This window comes from Folsomia candida, unplaced genomic scaffold (genome assembly GCF_002217175.1).
Source record: "Folsomia candida strain VU population unplaced genomic scaffold, ASM221717v1 Fcan01_Sc077, whole genome shotgun sequence".
NCBI classification, from domain to species: domain Eukaryota; kingdom Metazoa; phylum Arthropoda; class Collembola; order Entomobryomorpha; family Isotomidae; genus Folsomia; species Folsomia candida.
The window spans coordinates 44790-65839 of record NW_019091269.1 but is presented as its reverse complement, the minus strand read 5'-3'; the positions used below and the strand labels follow the sequence as shown (position 1 = coordinate 65839).

General features: G+C 35.8%; 3 protein-coding genes across 13 annotated transcripts; 2 read left to right on the top strand and 1 right to left on the bottom strand.

The window, feature by feature from the left end:
* The first annotated feature begins 682 nt into the window (after positions 1–682).
* Positions 683–12785, top strand: LOC110862907. 9 transcript variants are annotated; one of them, XM_035845930.1, is made up of 13 exons: positions 683–2827; positions 2931–2948; positions 3033–3204; positions 3298–7573; positions 7656–8344; positions 8543–8675; positions 8750–9254; positions 9328–9345; positions 9489–9616; positions 9739–11517; positions 11595–11672; positions 11733–11906; positions 12246–12785. In XM_035845930.1, the coding sequence occupies exons 4-10, from the start codon at positions 7517–7519 to the stop codon at positions 9838–9840; spliced, it is 1632 nt and encodes a 543-aa protein (XP_035701823.1). In that variant the 5' UTR covers positions 683–2827; positions 2931–2948; positions 3033–3204; positions 3298–7516; the 3' UTR covers positions 9841–11517; positions 11595–11672; positions 11733–11906; positions 12246–12785. The 9 variants fall into 9 exon arrangements, with proteins under 9 accessions (XP_035701823.1, XP_035701818.1, XP_035701820.1 ...); XM_035845926.1 differs by lacking the exon at positions 2931–2948 and having other exon boundaries at positions 686–2919; positions 12246–12327; positions 12519–12785; XM_035845929.1 differs by lacking the exon at positions 2931–2948 and having other exon boundaries at positions 686–2919; positions 12246–12355; positions 12519–12785.
* A 668-nt stretch (positions 12786–13453) lies between these two features.
* On the top strand, positions 13454–17656 carry LOC110862894. 2 transcript variants are annotated; one of them, XM_035845933.1, is made up of 5 exons: positions 13454–13824; positions 15715–15793; positions 16143–16386; positions 17125–17312; positions 17404–17656. In XM_035845933.1, exons 1-5 carry the CDS (start codon positions 13818–13820, stop codon positions 17522–17524), a joined length of 639 nt encoding a protein of 212 aa, XP_035701826.1. In that variant the 5' UTR covers positions 13454–13817; the 3' UTR covers positions 17525–17656. The 2 variants fall into 2 exon arrangements, with proteins under 2 accessions (XP_035701826.1, XP_021967795.1); XM_022112103.2 differs by lacking the exon at positions 13454–13824 and adding an exon at positions 15434–15616.
* A 411-nt stretch (positions 17657–18067) lies between these two features.
* Positions 18068–20088, bottom strand: LOC110862910. Of its 2 annotated transcripts, XM_035845934.1 has the most exons (4): positions 19597–20088; positions 19247–19479; positions 18788–18964; positions 18068–18712 (listed from the first exon to the last, which is right to left on the bottom strand). In XM_035845934.1, exons 1-4 carry the CDS (start codon positions 19697–19699, stop codon positions 18671–18673), a joined length of 555 nt encoding a protein of 184 aa, XP_035701827.1. In that variant the 5' UTR covers positions 19700–20088; the 3' UTR covers positions 18068–18670. The 2 variants fall into 2 exon arrangements, with proteins under 2 accessions (XP_035701827.1, XP_021967812.1); XM_022112120.2 differs by having other exon boundaries at positions 19247–20088.
* Between the last annotated feature and the right edge of the window lie 962 nt (positions 20089–21050).

Below are 21050 nucleotides of genomic sequence, written 5' to 3'. Positions count from 1 at the left end.
CAGAATTTTCATTTTATTTTTGTCGTAATCGCCTTATGACAACTGATTTTACAAGAATGGTAAAATATCCTAATCAGCGTCATTTCTCAAATTTTTGGGTAATTCTGTGACAACAAAGGTTTTATAAAATCCCGAAATAACTCCAATGCAAGGGCCAAAGTATTACACGGTTAATGTCCGGCCTGGACGTTCCTGATACATACATCACCTACTTCTTGTGGAAATTGCACAAATAAGACGAAATAAGTAGTTTCCATCAGGCGAATGTCATGATGAGATGGGCTGGTAGGTGGTGGGTGGGTAGGTAGGATAGAGATGTACGTTTGTAACAAATTACGAGAGTTCAGTAAAATAATTCATGATAATATTATTCAGAGGTATGTACATATATTAATATGTATATTATGCTAAACCCACTACCAACACGACAACGTGTTCTTGTTTATTTATAGGCTGAAGGTTGTTGACCTGTTAATTCACTAATCATGACTATCGCATTGTATAGATTGAGAGAAACCTTTGCTGCTACGTAGAGTAGTCACCAATTTTCCAAGTTAGACATTGTCTTCATGATATGGCATGTAACCTTTTATTGTATAACAGAGGGCATAACATACATTCTCCTTAATATGTATGCGTAAAGGCTGAACTTTTAACTAAGCAACACTTCCATTAAACTTTCTAATTACGAGATGCGTGACATTCTTAGTCTGGAGAGTAGGAAGGTAGGAAAACGAGATAATGGGAAGATATAATAAGAGTTATGTGTACCGCCGTTTCTACACAAGATATGAAAACTTTGCCGTCTAAAATAATGAGAATGGTCAACCTTATGTGTTCTCTACAATTAAGTTTAATCTCAAAGTTTAACATGTGAAGGTATAACTTTCTAACTAAAAAATGTTAGAAGATGATGATGCAATCTGGTAGGAACTTGTTGGTAACGTACACTAAAATCAGGCAACAATTATCCTAATGGGTAGTGAGCAATAATTCATTATGAGTATAGATATTACTTAAGGTTTCCATTTTTGTCTCATGAAACGCAGCTATTTTGAGAATGGAGGAAAGATCATGGACCTAGGAGGATAAAGTGCCCTTCACCAGATTCCATGTGAAAGTGAACGTATCACGAGTTGGACTCAAGGTTCAAGTGTCCGAAATATTTGTATGCACTTTAAGTGTCAATGACCACAGGTACTATGACCACAGGTACCATTGCTGCTACTATAGGCCTAAGGCTGTCTACCTATCTACTCCAGATTTACATTATTTCTTCATATTGATACGACACCCCTAATCCACATAGCACCTGCATACAATAAATCTTTCAACGTGCACTCAGACGTAGCAAGAGCACAAACAATCTAGTGGTGCATATGTAAGGACTGTCCAAAAAATGCAACAATTTGGAGTAGCCTACTTATTTAATACTGCCTCGTGATCAAGTTTTAATACTATGCAAGCAAGGGACCATTAATATTTTCCTTGTAAATGATATTTTGAACTATTCCATTATTTTCCGCAAAAGTCAGAATTAGCCAATTTGGCAAAAATATAATAGTAAGTGGATATTTTCATTTTTCTTTAAGTATTTCAATATATATTCGACTTAACTCAGCAACGACTGATTTTTAAAAGCATGACAGAAATTATGCTTGAACTCTGCGGCCAACTTGAAACACAATCACCTAGATTTATTTCCTTTCTACTATACGCTTCTCATATCTATGTATCTCTACTTAAGCGGAGAGTAGGTTACTATGTTCAGAGTCTTCAGCCTTCAACAGTCATAGGAAGCCTTGTCTGTAAAAAGTCACCACTTTGTTGAAGCATATCTAGGCAACATCATGAGGTGATACAAATGTACAAGGTGACTATTCATAGATACTCCTTCTATGCCAAAAGTTAGCTGTCATTCTTGCCATACGCACGTACTAAGAAAAAACTTTAGTTTTTAAATTTAAATATATTTTTTTTATAATCCTGTGCAATTTTTCTCGAAATTCGTCTATTGGCTGATAATATTTGGCTATATTACTGATATCTATATAATTCTAAATTATATATGGATACATAGTTATTGAGAGTTTGTAATATCGTAACGAGCACAAAAAAGTACGCATGAACAAATTACAAGTTCTTCTATAGGGATCTATTTAATAAACCAGATTTGCCACGAATTTACTATGTGTAACTTATGGATATAGACAGATGCATCCTGCATGCATCTTACTAGTGTGGTGGTGAGATTCTGTGTCAATGAATTGGGCGAAACCAGTTGAGTCTTCACAATGCAACACAGGTAGAGGCCACCGGCAAGACATCCTCATTGTTTCAGGGGTTTAGTGAAAGTTGTGGAGTGTGCAAGCATCTATCTGAGGTGGTTGGACAATCTCCAGCTGTCTTCTTCTTCATGGTGGAACTGAATACATTGTAGACGTGGTAACAATATTTCCGCACAAATTGGCATTTTGTCCTATCAAGTCACACAGGAAATATGTACAGATAGTTGTGTGATGCAGCAAAAATAGTTCAGGCGTGGAAAGAAGAAGATTCAATCTATGGTTTATTGATTCGTGGACTCGTGTGAATACCACCTCCTGTGGTGTGCTAAAGTGCATAATTTGTGATTCTGTAGAAAAGAGATTCGGTACAGGGAGTGTTTGACGGTGATATTAATCAAGGGATTGCTGGCCGTTGGTGAAATGTGGAAACCCTCCTGGGCAGATTGAAGAAAATTAAATTTTTAAACCAAACCAGCCATCTATTCTTAAAAGAAAAATCCGAGCAAAATTCAACCAAGAAACAAGCAAGTGCTGGGAAAGTAAGACATATAACGTAATGGTCAATTGATGAAATGAATCTCAGTGCTGTGACTACTAATTGTGATACTTTTCTCTTTGGCCATATGCGACGGTACTAAATAGAGATATGACGTTAAATAAGTATAAATAAATAAATGATATTCTCTCTTTTGATGACTTTAGTTAGCTTTAGGCTATGAATGAATGTGTTCTTTTGTCCCACAGGTCGGTTGTCCACTCGCAGCTATGTGTGTATGCAGCTATGATCCAGAGAGATTGCAAGGATCCATTCAACTTCAATGACAGGTCATCAACGATCTGCTAACGGTCTCTGTGACACCATGTCCTTCAGGCTTGTGTCGCAAACAGACGGAAGGGATCCTTGAACCAGCAAATGGTAAAATTAAATTATTCCACATCATGTCCATCATTCCCATCTTCACACTTATGTGTTTCCTGAATTGATACATTTGACTCTGGTTTCTTACAGAATAGGGCTCAGCCTCCGACCGTTCTTTTCTCAGCAAGGCACCGAATGACGGCGAAGAGCGATGCGCAGAGGTCAAAATTCGCAACAGGGTGTCTCGATTGTGTTTATGTAAGGGAGATTTGTGCAACAAGGCGTCTCCATCTCTACACCACCGCTCCTTCCTCCGTGTAGCCTTCCTAACGATGGTCAACCTATCCATATCGAACTATTATGGCCACTGAACAAGTAAGCATAGTCGTTGAATAAGTTTATTTTTCGTCCTTTATCTCGCTGAAGATACATATTTATCTAACTACTTTTCTGATAAGTATTCTTAAATGCAATTATTTTTATGGAAAGGTGGAATGTTTATGAAAAATGGTGATGAGAGAATTGACATATTATATTTTTGTTCTTTTTCTATATTACCTTGGTTGAAAATCTTGGTTTTCGTAGGTTAGTTAATGCTATATTATAAATAGGTGAGCGTAATGAGAAATAAAAAGGAAACAATAAGTTAGAAACGAATAATTAAGGCCGTATGACTTTATTGCCAAGATCAGTAAACGGATGAGTATCTACATATATGATTTATTACTTTATTTATTTACTTTATATCTAGCAGTCTAATACTCTAGTATCTAATACTCTTCATGAATATTTTACATGTACAGTTGCTAGGAATAGTGCGAAACCTACACAGTTGTAAAGAAAATAAGAATAAGTTCAAGGATACGTACATATTTATGATAACTTGCAAACATTTTCTGCTTAACTAAATGAAGTTGAAAATGTAGACAAATATTTATGTAAATCTGAAGAAAACATGGTTCACAGTATGGATACAGCTGTCTAATTACAATTAAAATTACTTGTAAATCTTATCAATATTGCTGGCACCGACATAATAACTTGGCTGTGTTGTCAGCTTTTAAACTAGATATGTAAATAAAGCACCAAATTTAAAAATTTGATTGTTTATGTAATTTTATACATACCTAAATCTTTACGTAATTCATACATTTCCGTGTTTAAAATGGAGATAAAACTAAATATTTTACATACGTAGCCGTTAGTATTTGCATTTAGTCGTTACTATCGTTCACATTTTGTAATTCAAAATGCAAATGCAAAATCACCTGGCAAAAAATCTGCACGTCACAATCTCTGCAAATTAATTCTCCCGGATTGTTCATTTTCATTAGTAGTGAATAAAAGTAAATAATTGATCTACGTGATTATTAGATTGATTATTTAAGACAACATTTTAGTTCAAGATGGACCTCATCAACCCCGAATAGGAACAAAAGGCGGTGGAGGTCATCGCGGAAAAGTTACCGGCTTTATTCCAGCAGAATTCACGTGTCTAGTGGAACTATACTCATCTGTCCAGATTAAGTATAGGGAAACTTAACTTAAAATCATACCTACCATAAGAAAGCACTGAGTTGGCTGGAATCAGCCAACAATTCCATCAACCACCACCTTCGCGGTGGTATGACTTTAAGTGAAATTTCCCTATACTCAATCTGGACAGATGTGTATAGTTCCACTAGACAAAGAATTCGCCAAACGACTTAGTGAACTAGACCAAATGACAAGTCTCCAACAGTCGCTTACCTGATTTACAACTCAGATAAGCAGCTTCTACGACAAGGTTATCCAGCTCGAGGGGAAATTGGAGGAATTAAATTTTAAAAAAATAGGAATTGGGGGAGGTGCATATACAAAAGAAATTTCGAGACTTTGCGAATCATTAGTTCCTTGGACGGCAAGGTGGTTCAGCTGGGGAAGAAACATTCCGACTTATCTGAACAATGGGAGGACGGCAAGAATAAGATTTCATCCAGTCGGTCGAAAGATTTGGAGGTAGTGAAGGAATTGATGGAGAAATTGCAGACATTGTTCCAAATTCAAGAGAAAATGTATGACCGCCGGTTTCGAAAGGTTCAAGGGGGAGTCGCTGCTATGGCGAAAATCTTGTCGTTGGATGAGGAAAGTTCGGATTTTTTTATTAGAATGATAATTTATTTAACTATCGAATTACTAAACTTAATAAAACTACGCAGTACCGGAAACCAACCACGGAAGAGAGATGGACGAATTGCTGCAAAATGAAAACCAATCTCGTCCCTGCGAAGGGCATTTACTATCCTCAATTCTAACCGGCACCACAAATCACAATCCGAGATGTGCCATCGTACCATCTGGAATAAATCAGATCCTTCTTGGGGTGGAGTTGCATCCTGGGGGCGAAACTCTAGAAAATTTTGCAGCTTAGAACGGCGAAGAAAATGTGGTCATCTCCACTCCGTCTACAAGTTCATCACAACCTACGAGTAACGACGGTATGGATAATTTATGGTAATTCATGGTATGGAGTCCAAATACGGCTCCAATTTCAGCCCCAGGTTAACACCAACATTTATCAATTACGTATTTCATTATATTTATTGACTGAAAAAGGGGACCGTGCTGATGATAAGGTCCACGATATCACTGACCCCTCTGCAATTCTTCACCCACTTAAGGAGGAACCTCGGCGTTCCCAGGGCAAAAAGAAGGCGCCGTCCTCCTACGTGGGTTCGACGATCGGTGAAAAAACCAAGACCAACTGCACCAGCAAGAGGGCCCAGAACCGGAAACAAAAGTGGACACCCATCAGCATCAGAAGAAGACCTATGTCATCGATCCTTGGATTTAGTAAATCGTTACACATGTGTTTTCATTTATTCGAAATGATTTACGGCTCTAAATTTATTACTAAATATATAGCATTTAAATATGTAATATAGAAACTGAGGAACCAGAAACTGACATGTATGTGGACATTGACCATGATTTTGGTGAGGACAACAAGAAAAAGGACGCGACTTACAATTTTTCAAAACATAGCGAGGGGAAGACGGACGAGAACAATTTTTCCCAGACTTTCAGTTCCACCCTACGTAGGGCTAAAACTAGTTCTGTGGCAAATGTAGCTTAGTGGCGCCATCTAGTGGTAATAGTAAAGTACTATTAGTAGTGAATTATGTTATCCGCTAGGTGGCGACCACTAATCTCACTATTTCTCGTATTTCTCATTAATCTCACTATTTCTCACTGAGATGAGATTTGTGAAGGTGAGATGAGATTTCTGCAACCCTTGGTTTAACCACATACTTAACAGACGCTCTGTATTGGAAGGATGTTTTGATAATATTAAAAACGAAACATACCGGTTCCTGTATGTAGGCATTCCACACCTGCCAATAATCAAATATCAAGCAATACAATTTTAAATTGGGCTAAGTAAAAATAAAGGAATACAACCAGACTACCGTTGTCACATTAATACGTAAATCAAGGAACTGGGAGTTTATATTCCCGAGTTCCTACGACGAACTCCTTATGGATAATTTGTGAATAATCTTGTGTCGCTTCAAGAACACATTAAGCTTTTTAAAAATCACATCCTTTGTAGATTTGGTAAACATTATTTTCGTTTTATTTACTTGCGGTTTGTTTTTATATTTAGACCTTTTTCCTAGGAAAAATGCCTACAAGAAGCCACGTACATACATACAAAACTGGGTCTAACTACAAAATGTGGACAATGTTATCATCATCCAATGACTGAGACCATAACGATGCAATGCTGCATGTGGATTACTATGTATAATTTGTGTTTTATAAGTAACTCTTTTTCGTATGCAAATACATACACTATTATCTTCTATAGAAAAAGGGTCTAATTATAAAAATAGACCACGGACCAAAACCCTTATACCGTATGACTCCTAAATTAAGGCTTAATCCCAAAGCCGGAGAATTTTTGACTTAAACTTAGTAAAGTTGACCATCAACTTAACAACTCACAATACTTTGACTCGAAATAACAATCGTGGCTAACCGAACTTGCTCTGCGGGATTTCAACCTGAATATTTTCCTGTTTAAGCATTTTCTCCTGTACCATATAAGTATATTTTTATCCGACACATACTACAAATGTATTTTGATGCAAGGCATGGACAAGAAATTAAGGGCTTATATATTGTATTCTTTACTGATAAATTCCTAAGAGCCTAGTACTCATATTTTAATGGTTATTCTTAGAAAGGTACTAAATACAATGTTGGGAGACCTTACCAACAATCAGTTCGAAGAAAGTGCTGTGCCTGAATCAGTCTACAATTGAAAGTCATTGGGATTTTACAGTTACTCAAAGTTTAAGTATTTGACACTCCATAAAATTCTATCATGTCGCTACTTACTGAAAGTACAAATTCTGTCTCAAAGGCTCTGGAAAATACGGTGGTAAGTTATACGGCATAACAACATATCAGGATTTGAGTAATTCGTATTTCTGAATGTGCTAAATCTCATCAAAAATTTTTAGATTCTGCGCGAAATAATCACGCTTTTGCCAGCCAACCAGGTTAAGGAGGTCAGAAAAGTATCATCCGTTTGGGAACCCGTAGCTAATCTAATTCTCGGAAAACGGACGGTTTTCTCATTCCAAAACCACAATCCAGTCTACGCCCCGGGAAATTCAAATCTTTCCCTAGCAGTTCAGCTTTTACGACGAGTTTACTTGCAATCTCTTTACCACCCGGATGAGAATGACACAGATATTCAAGAAATTACATGTCCTTTTCGTTTCGTCCATTTCGTTTTGAAATATCAATCTCACATAAAAGAGTTTTACTTTCATATCAATTACAATTTCGGGCCTGCGATGAAGGCATTATTTGAGTCGGTGCGCTTCACAAGTATTGCCAAGATCCATATAAAAGTCCAAGATACAACCCAATACCCTGGCGGAACATTTAAAAACGTAGAATTCCAAATTTCCAATGATTTCTCAACCCTGAAAGAATTCATGATTCGAAGCAGTATCCGGCAATCGGACGGGATTGGGTCAATTTATCGAGATATGACAACACAAATTTTGAAAGTAGCGCGGAACTTGGAAAAATTAATCATTCATGACAACTTTACCCCGGACTTGTCCAGCTGTAGGATATTGAAATGCTTGGAATGGCTTTATTATCCGTATAAAGAGAAGATGTCGCCATTTGATCAAGTGTAAGTCGGTGGTACTTTTAAGAATTAGGTTACACTATGCATAACACTTGATTCTTCCGACAGGTATCAAATTTATTAGCAACTGGTCCTTATAAATATCTGTAATTATCAGAATGTGACAAATTATATTCTTGAAGTTTGCTTTATAAGTTACATTCTCGTATGTAAGATACCCTTAATTTAGTCTGTTTTTTCTAGAACTATATGCGAAAAGTTTGACATACAAAACTTTGTGTGTATGCTTACTAAAATTTCCACCACATTGGAGGATCTCACCGTCGGGATACTTGCTCGGTACGATGCCGAAGAATACCCCATACCAAGAATTCTGGTTAGTTCGTTACAAATATACATTAATCCCTGGGCTCATAAAACTAATGGATAAGTATACTGGCATTTTATCAGATCGATCCTTCCACTCTACCCGTATTGAGTAAACTCACAAGCTTATCCTTGCCATCGGCGGAGGCGCTTGATTTCGCCTTACCAAACCTAACCTTGGCCCAACTACCTGGTTTGAAACGTCTCAAGCTTAATGCAACCAGTAAAGATATTTACGACGAGGTATCCAGTTTCAACTTTTTTTTACCATGCCTCCCAACTCGTCAAATTTGGACAGTCCAGGAAATCGAGGTCCTCCAACTCCGAGCCACCGACGATTCATCAAGTCCAAGTTTGACAAAAATATGGCAAGCTTTCCCGAACTTGAGGCATTTGAAACTTACAAAGTTAGGAGGGTTGGATAGGAGCAATAATGCAGTGGAGTGGGACCATGTGAAACAGTTCTTCAGGAATTTGCACTATTGTCCTTCACACGTGTCGCGATTGACGATCGATTTGAATTTGAGGACTTCCTTTTCTGACTTAATGGACGTTATGGATATTACGGATGGATGTCACCTTGTGGAGAGTGAGTGTAAGAAAAAAACGTTGTAACAATTAATGAAATAAGTATTAAAGTAGTGAATATTCGAAAATTACAGAACATTTTAGAATCCAAGGTCCAAGTCTAAAATCTAGAATCTAAGTCTAAAACATTGACAATAGAAATTTGTCCCAGAAATCTTGTATTTCATGTCCTGATCCTTTGACGATTTTTCCTACAAGTTTCCTAAATAAAAAAACTTTTTATTTTTTTACTCAGGGCATACCAGCGTGACCGTAATAAACCGAGCTCATTATAATTCCGCCTTCCGTAGTGATCCAGCATGCATCAAATACCGGAATGCTTTCAAAACCTGGCAACCCAATTTAACCTTTGATGGGTTTGAGGTATGTAGCTTTGCCTTCAATTTTATTTTTTGTCTATTGCAATACTCTTCTCTAAAACTGAAACCTTGTAAAGTTCTGAAAAAATTAAAATTGCGTTGGGTTTGACCCTTTATTTGTTACAGACCAGACTAACCTCAGCTGTTCAAATGTCGGATTTTATTAAGGAAAATAAATTGGATGTAAAGTTTGTAGATAATATTTATGCTTTAGAAAAAAATTGGTAAATGTCGACTTAAATTTAAAACTGGTTTGAAAACCATTTCACGATGAAAATAAGTGATCAATTACGAAGCTTGAAACAGTAACTATTTGTATTCAACCTGTTAAAGAAATTCATATTTATACATAATATTTATGATATTTGTTTATTTTTAACTAAAAACAATATTTTATTATTTAATTACTTAAATGTTAGGTTTCTATTGAATATTGTATTGTAATGTATAAATAACTCTAAAAATCTTGAAAATTTATTTCACAATCAAGAGTGAATTGCAAGTTGTCTTCCTAATTTTAAAAAGTCCTAGGTGAAACCGATGCGTAATTTAAAAAGTTCTAAGTTACAATGGTGTGGAAATGGTGTGGAATTTATCATTCTCCTACATGTCACATGTATATTCATCTTATTCAGATGCATGCACCCATTATCTTATCTTACCTTACGTCACCGACAACTTAAAGATCAAGTTAAAGCTTGTGTTTTGCCCGAAAATCTTCACTTTTCTATTATAATTTTCATTAAAATCGTATTTTTTACACACCAGAAGCAAGTAAAACAACTAAGGTCATCCAATTTGAAATAAAACAAATAGTTGAGTCAAAAAAACCTTATCCAGACGTTCTCATCTGAAGTTAAAGTTAATTTGGTTTAATCAAAATCATAGTAAAATACCTATTGGTATCCACATATCTATATAAGTCTTGCATATATGGCATATATATGACTCACAATCAGTATTTTGCAGAAATAACATGAAACCCATTCAGCCTTATACTGACAAGTATGTATGCTGTTTGTATGTTTATTTACTTAACTCTTGCGGACCAGGGCCCAAGGAGTTACATAACGTCATCAATATAGTAAGATTTTTGTACTTGCAAGTACATACTGCTCAATGATGAACATCATGTCAACCGATATCTCCAACCATGAATGTAATTGGTAAGTGCTACGATGCATGACCGATTCATACCGTAACACTAAATCCACTGGACAACGTCAAACATTTGTTGATTGGACCCTGATCCTCAGCATCTTGACTCACAAACCAGTTCAACCAAGTTGGCAACGATAAAAGGCTGAAGACAGATATTCGCTTTAAACAACATCATGTATTTTCACTGTCATTCTAATGGGGAACATCATTCATGGGGACGATATATACATATCATGACGATAATATTAGTCACGCGTGATAATTTGGATATAGTGAATATGTCGAAATATATTTCCATGCTGATTCAGGTTGGTAATTTCCTGGGATGGATGAGTAATGCCTGCCATTTTTAACCTACCCTGTTAATAAGACAATTTCCCAGTATGAATGTTTTACTTAATCGCTAACCAGTTTTACACAGAGAGCTAAATCACCGCTTTGCCGAAACTATTCATCATGACAGGAGCACAAATTATGGTTTATGGGATTTGGTGGTGAAACGACCGATCAAACACATTTGGTTCAATTCATTAAATGGGATTTATTTGCCAGCCATATCTGTCGTGAATCATATCAATGACTCAAAAGCCGGACCCGTATAATTAATCGCTTGGCTAAATTGCAATTTAACTGGTCAGTTTCCTCTCTTCTCATCTCAGTCGTATTTCTTCCCAGGTCTGGCGCATACTAAATTTTCTTCATTTCTTACTTCAAATAACTGCACTTCCACTAAATAAATCATAAGTATGGAATTAATTTTAAGCTCCCTTTGAAAAAATTACTCAAACGATAAATAACTAATTTAATAATGTAATTCTCAGTTCGCAGCAATAATGGCAGAAAACTTGACAGAGATTAGTAATCTGTCGGAGAGTAGCGAAGTAATGGATTTATTATGGGTGAGGAAATATTTACACGCAATTTATTACCCGGAAATCGCTAATATTTAATTAACTCAGAACTTACTCCCTGACGCGAGGGATATGCTTTCCGATATTTTAAAATCAAGCCGACCAACACTTATGGAGTGCTTAGGTAAGGCTATGAAATTTGATACGGTCCGAGCTAGCATGGAGGAACTGCGAGTTATGTTAAACTCGGAAGTGGATTCCTGGTCTAAGGGGATTCGATGGGTGAGAACAATTTTACCACAATAAATAGAACGACTAGATTATTTAATTAATTTGTAGTACGCAACTTCCTTGAGGGGGAAATAATTTATATTTTAACAGTAAATTACCTAGATTCCTTGTAATTAGATAGAAAGCGAAACTGAATTGGTACTTCTGATTACAGTTTAAGAGGTCATGCATGCCTTATCGCTTGATTAGTTCATCATGCCCTGTATTCTTTTAGCTGAAATGTAAACAACTATTGTGTCTCGGCTTAGTAGGTTTTCCATTTGATACGTGATATGGTATATAAATCTTTAAAAATCCCTATTTCCACTAATGATTTATATTCTGGAACAGTTCTGGCAAGGAAAACCAAACCCCTCCTCGGCCGCTCATATTTGGGAACACTGCGGGAAACACGACCTTTCCCAATTTTTTGGTATTTTTCACAATTCAAACCCAATGTGGTATGTCCTTTAATTGTTAATTTCTTCAACACACTATCCGCAATTTGTTTTTCACATTGTCATCAGCTGCCCTTGAAACCTTGATACTTAAAAAAAATTATGGACGTGCCTTAAAATTATTTCAGCTTTTTTACCTATGTCCAAACGTGTTTATTTCTGTTAGATAACGAAACACAGGAAAAAATCAAGAAACACGTGCATTCTGAGGCCGCCACAATTAAACTTGTTCACGAAAAACTTGAACAAGCAGAAACCAATATGGCAAATTCATTCTTGACCGCGTGTACTATATCTTCTGCATTGGCAGGAATTGTGCAAGGCCTCAAAATTTATACGATATGGGACCATATCAAGGACGCGAGAAACTGTCTTATAGAGGAAAAAGTGAGAGCCAAGATTTCCAAAAATATGGCTGAAATTCTGAAAATGGTATCGGAGGAGGCCAACATGATGAAAAAATTTGACAGCGGTAGCACCAAAACAAATTCTAAAGAAAAGCAGACAATTCTTTATAATTTGGAACTACATTCCCTCGACTTAATTGAATTAATCGACATCACGAAGGATGAAATTGGCAAGTTTTTTCTATTATTTTAAACAACATTCAATATTTAAACGTTTAGCCAAGCAGTCATTGACAAAATACGATTAATTTTTGACAACTATTTTCTTCAAGAGTGTAACCTTAAAAACTATTTTCAACAGTTATATTTTAAACTATTATTGCGTAGTTTGTCGACAAACACCAGTGTCCACAAATTTTTATAATAAATTAGGAACTTAAAATTGCCACCAGAACACATCAAAAATTTCAAATAAGCCACGTCTTTTTAAAACATCTGGTATTTTTATGATCTTTTATGATTAATCTTTTACAATATTGTTTGGCATTATTGTATGCTTATTTTTTTCGCATCATGTTGAAGATACGTCTTCAGAAACTAAAACCGACCTAACTCAGGTTACCCTAGTTGAACAAGTAGTTAACTAATCGTGATCCGAATGCCACAAATTTAAACGTCTAGATTATATGACTTTGCTGAATTCGCTCAGCAAACAAATTAATGAGCTGCCCTGAATCTATATTTTTTTATTTAGGAAAACTTGAGGTTGATATTAACGGCAAGCGCCAGGTTTTATTAACCGACTCGGCCGCAATGACAGTGGATATAATCGAAAATTTCGCGAAACTCGTAATAAACTCGTACCAATTTTACACCGGGGTTGGATTGGCCTCCACGGATGTTCAAATAATGACTGGTGCTGCAATTGGGCTTCATTCCGTCACCACGATTGGAACCGTTCTTATTAAAGTCATGTCCGAAGAGGAAATTAAACTCTGCAGAGAGCAGTTGAATGAAATTGCCAAGATGGGAGGACAAATTACAGGCTATAAAAAACAACGTGTTCATATCAATAGGTGGCTGATTAGAGCCCGAAACGATTTGAATTCCCGAGATTGATGCAAGGTACATAAAAATAAAGGTTTTTAAAAATATGTGATCCTGGCGGAAACATTTATTTAAACGAAGAGTCATTTAGAGTACATTCATTAGCGTAAAATGCACTTTGATAGACACATTTGTCTGTTTCTTTTTTTATATTTTTGCACGAGAATTGTTTTAGATTAGAAACATGGCGAAAAACGTGGCATTTGGAACATTGTTTTTGGGCACCTAAGTTTGGACGTTGAATAGTTTTATGTTTTTTACATTAAGTTTCTGAAAATTTTTACAAAACGTTACCAGATACTTTGTTTGATGGGCGCAACCCTTGTAGAGTGTTACTCCTTGTCGGAGTTTATCGTGGGAAAAAATCAATCCAGCAAATCATGTAGACAATCGACTCATAAAATATTCATAGGTGCATATATACGATTCTTAGGTACATATAAGTTGTTTGTGCTAGTCGGACAGCAGGAGGTAAGCGGTTATTACACGAAGGCATACGATAAGACCAGGGTTGCAAGTGATATATATCAGCAAGTGAGATTTAATGGGATTTAATGATATATATCAATCATCTCATTTGGGCCTGAGTGAGATAAATGAGAAATAGTGAGATTAGTGGCGCCATCCAGTGGTAATAGTAAACTACTATTAGTAGTGCATTACGTTATCCACTAGATGGCTCCCATAAATCTCACTATTTCTCATATTTCTCAGTAATCTCACTATTTCTCAATGAGATGAGATTTCTGCAACCCTGGATAAGACCCACGCCAAGTATACTTTTTGGTGCCCTTATGGTAATCTGTGAAATAAGAACAGAAAACATACATATTAATGAATATACTGTATTGGGTGATAAAAACCCATACCGATTCTTTTAAATCGTCCAATCGAGCTGAAATTCAGTATGGTAGTTCCGACGACTGTAAAAACTAGTAATATGAAGTCAAATTATAAAATTTATATTCCAAACCCTGAATCGGGCTCCGCGAAGCTGAACTGATAGGATTTTAATAATCAAATTAATTGAGGGACTTGACGGATGATTGCCTTAATTTCACTTGCGCGCTGATAAAACCTCATAAAAATTCTTTCCAGGTGTATATTGCCCTCCTGCTGTGTTAAATCAACTTTTATTGCGACACATATTCACTATTGTCCTACACACTCATTTCGGAAAGCCATTTATATTAGGGTGTGACCTAATTGAAGCAAATTATCCCGATTAGTACTAGGCCTCGAGTCAAGGTCCAGTTATGCACGTCGAAGTAAAGGATTAACGGCTCTACCAATTCAAGTCAATCCCAAAATTACATCAATTATCCCTATTAAATAATACCAAGCAATAAAATCTTTCGCTTCGACCTAGTTTTAAATATTTAAGTGTCAGCAATACTTGGAAACCATAAAAATTAAACCGACCATCCCAAACCTATTCAACACGAATTACGAGATCAAACCCTAAAAAAATTATGCCAAAATTATCATAAAACATTGCAAATCTTTTACCGAGAATTGTCCCCACTTATTATCAAGTTATTCAATTTACAACCTAATCCAAGAATTTATTTATTGATGGACTTAAACCAAATTTGATGCCACAATCTACCGCCCAATACAGAATGACGTGGGTTTAATATTCCTAAAGCACAGTATAAATATGTTTCCCCCTCGAAAATGTGTTACACTTAATAATTACTCGCCTCCAATAAACCTCAGCAGAACAAAAAGTCACAAACACTTATAATGAGGGTATTAATTTCCATTGGAATTATTATTTTTTATCTATCGGGAATCAGTGGGCAAAGGAGTAAGTAAATGAATCTAGGATAAAATGAGATAATTTCTATTTGTGATTAATTACTAACATCTTAGAACTAATTGATGAATAATATTTATTTTTTTAAGATTACACCATTGTTCCTGGACCGATAAAAATATTTGTTGCCCAAGTGCCAGAAATCCAACCCACTGGAGCTATTTTGGGGTATGTATAGAGCCGTAACAGGGTTGCAGAAATCTCATCTTACCTTCACAAATCTCATCTCAGTGAGAAATAGTGAGATTACAGAGAAATAATGAGATTAATGAGAAATATGAGAAATAGTGAGATTTATGGGCGCCACCTAGCGGATAACGTGATGCACTACTAATAGTACTTTACTATTACCACTCGATGGCGCCACTTATCTCACTATTTCTCATTTATCTCACTCAGGCCCAATAGAGATGATTGATATATATCATTAAATCTTATTAAATCTCACTTGGTTATATATATCACGTGCAACCCTGGTTCAAAATATTCAATTTAATAATTATATTTTGATTTACAGCACAGTCACTGTGGATGGGATGCAAGAAGGTTCAGACAAATTGGTTCCTGGTCCGCACGATGCCTACCTGGAAACTGCGTCATCCCCCGGTCGACTTAATTTCTTTTCGACTTCGCTTTTCAACACTTTTATTGCAACGGAAAGAACTGATTGGTTAGAGAGAAAGATGAACATTACATTCACAAACGGAACCGTTAAGACTTTCGTCTTCAGTTTTGGTATAACTGATGAAAATAATCACAAAGTAAGTGGTCATAATTTCCAATTCTTTACAAATTTATCGCAACATACTTATCTGTATTCGTAGCTATAAAGTTACTTTGACAATGTTTAATTAAACTTTGTTGACAAGTTTAACACCAATTACCTCAAAAACTAAATTAAAAAAAGAGGATACTTTTCAATTATAATGGTGGTGAAATTTGTTAAGTTATAAGTAATTAATTAAAATTATTTATCCCTTAAACAGTTTACAAGTTGGTAAAAGATACCTGGAAATATTATAAACTTTGTAATTGTCGAGAGTAGGACGAATTGGAAAATTTGAGTGTTAAAGGCAGTCTGAGTGTCATTTTTATTAGTTTGAGGCAAGTTTGCCTCAAGTAATTAGATATAATTTCTCTCATAGGATTATCATCCCTTAGTTTCAACTACCTGGAAACATGGTTGCTGAAATCTCATCTCACCTGCACAAATCTCATCTCAGTGAGAAATAGTGAGATTACTGAGAAATAATGAGATTAATGTGAAATATGAGATATAGTGAGATTTATGGACGCCACCTGGCTGATAACGTAATGCACTACTAATAGTACTTTACTATTTCCACTAGATGGCGCCACTAATCTCGTTATTTCTCATTTATCTCACTCAGGCCCAACTGAGATGATTGATATATATCATTAAATCTCACTTGGTGATATATATCACTTGCAACCCTGCCTGGAAACTTCTATCTCTAACAAGTTTATCTATTTCTTAGCCAACATTTATCAGAGATAACAGCTTCCCATACAAGCAGACAATTGACGGGCAATTCCTCGAGATTCAGACCGGAATATCTGTCACGGATGGCGACATTGACGACAACTGTGTACAAGATGTCACAATAAGCAGTTCCCTTCCCATCGGTCTATACACATCTCCTATTTGGGGAGTTGGATTTATGGGGTAATTTGAAATATTTATATATCTGAATAAAACGAGGCAAACATAAATTTGAAATATTATTGAATTTTATTATGAAATATATATTGTACAGATTTCAGCTTACGCTTCGAACAAATAGAACGAAGCAAGAGTTGTACAATCACAAAATCCAACTTACCGCTTTCGACTCGACCAGATCAACTACAATTACAGTCACACTTCAACCATACTAGACAAAAGCATTGGCAAGGATATATCATTTTTTAATCAAGGATGCACTTAAAAAATATCAAAATTATACGAGACCATTAAATAAACTATCTTTCAAAATTCTATAACCGTGGTCAATAAATACTGATGGAAAGTACAAGATTTGGAATTTACATCATTACAAATAACTCTGGGCGCTTACTTCAAAATCAAAAATATGCAATCAAAATATGCTATCAAAATTGCTTGAGGTATGGTAAAGTTATTGGCTATCGTCAATTTTTTGAACCCTACTGAGTGCATACATCGGTGTCTTTTTCGTAACCACAGACTAACCTAAGGAAAAGTGTTGAAACAATTTACTCGACTTGAAATTATTAGTGAATAAATCGAATTGCCCAATTTTTATGTAGTTTTGTTGTCGTTGGTTAGGATATATCTCATATTTCTCATAATTCTCAAATGAGATGAGATTTCTGCAACCCTGGTAAAAACTAGTGAAATATAAAACAACGACAACCAATAATGTCTCCAATACGAAATAAGAGTCAACACAGTAATAGCCGTACCATTATTAAATGTACTTACATTCACCAAACAAAATATAATGGGGTATTTCACGGCGTCGTTGGTAACAACGCAAACACTGTGAATTCTGTAGCTTATAAACTTTTACAAAATTTTAAATCATTTCTAACGAATATTTGGTTACAAACTTCTGTAAACTATACTCCGATCAAGAGCGTCTTTTTAGCTTGCAAAAATATTGGTTACTAACGAAACCGTGAAAACCCTCAATACATATAACACCATATCTAGATTCCGTTATTTCATCAAGATTTTATCCCTTTAGTTATAAAACTTTCTAAATGTACGCACAACTCGCCAACATTGTTAAAATAGTTTAAACTATTTTATTTTAGTTTAAACTATCGTACAAGAGTGCTATAGCACTCTTGTACGATATTTATCAGATACAAAATATCCTATTTAAATTTTAAAGTTCGAATTTGATCTTTCTGGTTAAAGTAATTTGCACTTTTAGCTAACACCTATGTACAATTATTTATATAGAGTAGGGAACTGTCGGAGAATAATATACCAAGTTAGATTTTGCAAGTCACAGTATCAACTTTGTGATTAATTCGTTTCCCAACTAGTGCTACCATTTAGGTTTTGTTTTCAACAGCACACTGTTCCTTTCCTCTAGCCTACAGGTAGGAAACACTATTAAAATTGAGTATAACTTGCCATATCAAATTCAATTTGGTTGATATTATGTATACCCGTAAAATAAGAAGTTGAAATTTTTCCGTGGCCAAACTAACATCCCATTTAATCCAGTCTGACAGGTTAACCTCCACTTCATAAAAACACACCCCTTTCTCTGGAGAAAATTGCCCCAAGACTGCCTTAGACTTGCCAATATCGTGTCCCGTTCCGTTCAAGAATTTCCGGCAAACCTTAAAAATTAGTGATTTAAATTATCAATTAAATTAAATTTAAATAAATTAAAATTCAATTCAATTTCCTATATTGTTAGACATTGCCCTAGTAGCTCAGTGGTCAGAGCACTCGACGTGCAATCGAGAGAGCCTAGGTTCAATTCCCGGCTGGATAACAATTTTTGGCAATATTTTGAATTTACGTATTTGTTTCATTCATAAATTTTCATTAATCCTCACGGATAGAAGTAGTAGTAAAAAAATTAAATTGATAATTTTCATAAAATCCTATAAACCTACCAAGATTGGCTCATAGTGCGACCCAATCCCCCCGATAATCGCGCCATTAGCCACAGTGCCTTCTTTCCCGTCAAAATCGGTCCATTCATACACTTCGTCCTCCGTCTTGAGAAGGACTTCATACTCTTTAAAGGCCCTCACGCCTAGTACTGAGGCCCCAGATGGATTTCCCGACACGTAGCAGGTCTCGTTCAACAACTCTCCCGGCATTATACTCACGTCGTTCGAAACGTCTATTTTGGCACGACAGATATAAGTCAGTTGCAAATTATCGGACGCAGTCCACACCCATCCTCCCTCAAAGAGGGAGTGAGGAGGTTCAATTCTGTCTTTATTAGAAACCCAGAGACCTTTGGCAAGCGTTGAGTCGAGGAAAGGGCCCGGCTTGACAAAAGTGGGACAGGAAAGATCACTTAGAACCAAGACCAACAAAATTAGCAGATTTTTGTTCATTGTGTTTTTAAAATTTAACGGTTTTAAGAAACTTTGACTTCAATCGACCCTGGGCTAGTTGTGTGAATGAAATCGGGACTGACAGGATTTTATATCCGTTATAGAAATGTACCTTACGTGAACGGTATCCATCTCACGTAAGTAGTTTATTTCAAACCGGTTCATCGCCATAAAATCAAGAGTTAGTGACGGCAACCTGTGGCAGAAAGTAAACACAGGTACTGGTAGTGTTTTATTTGTTTGGGTAGGAAGAACCAGCCCCAAGTAAGAGAACAAGGGGACGAATTAATATGTAGATGATGGGGATGCAGTCAATAAACAGGTCTGAAGCTTGAGTAACTTAAAATCAGAGGTTATGTGATATGTAGTTGATCAAGTGCTGTATGAGTAGTAGTAGTAGTGAGCTTATACTAAGCGATCAACTTACCGTTCTCTTCATCACGAGAATTTAAGAGAAAATCCATACATATAAGATACATATACCATACATATCTGTGTGTGTGTATCTTAGCATCACAAATTATGAGAATCCGCACATGTTTATGCAAACTAAAACGTGGCTGACTTCTCAGTTATCAAGCGTTACACGATTGCTGCCAGTGTATGTCTGGTTTATAATATACATAGGTACATTATTCTGAAAATATACATGAGGCGAAATGAATGTAGTATATAAATCCTTGTCGCATCGATCTCACCGAATTTGATAAAAATAATATCAAATGAAATTCCGAGTTCAATGATTAAGATGGTGTAGTTATTTTTTAATTATTTTCAACCACCCCCCCCCACCAAAAATTGGAGAAGGAAATTTGAAAATTTGAAAACTTCAATGCACACTTGTTAAAACAAGAATTAGACCCCAATTTGTATTTGCTAATCGAATCCCCCCGTGAAGACGAACATTTTGATGCATTGAAAGTTTCAAAATTCGAAAGTTTAAGGGTGTGGCCCATACATACAAATCATAAAAAATCTCATGGATACGTGACTTTGCCGTATGACAAACTGATGCCAGATTTTTCTACTTGCAAAGAGCTACATTTTGACCTTTTGTTTACCGACGACAAAGTCACGTATCCATGAGATTTTTGAGGTCAAAGTTTCTGGGGGTGGGGCCTTATTTAGCGAGAGCCGTAGCAAATCTATTGCTAGTAATAAAATATTTAGATATATTGTACACGGTTTGTTCGTTAGTAAAACCACAAAAAATTTCGAAAACGTTGGCCTAAATTAAAAACAAAAGCTTATCTTAATTTATAATGCTGATGTGCACTTGAAAATTAGAGCTAACGGGGTTATCAGCCGACTTATCAATTTTTCAGATAAGCGCACAGCTTATCCAAATCGT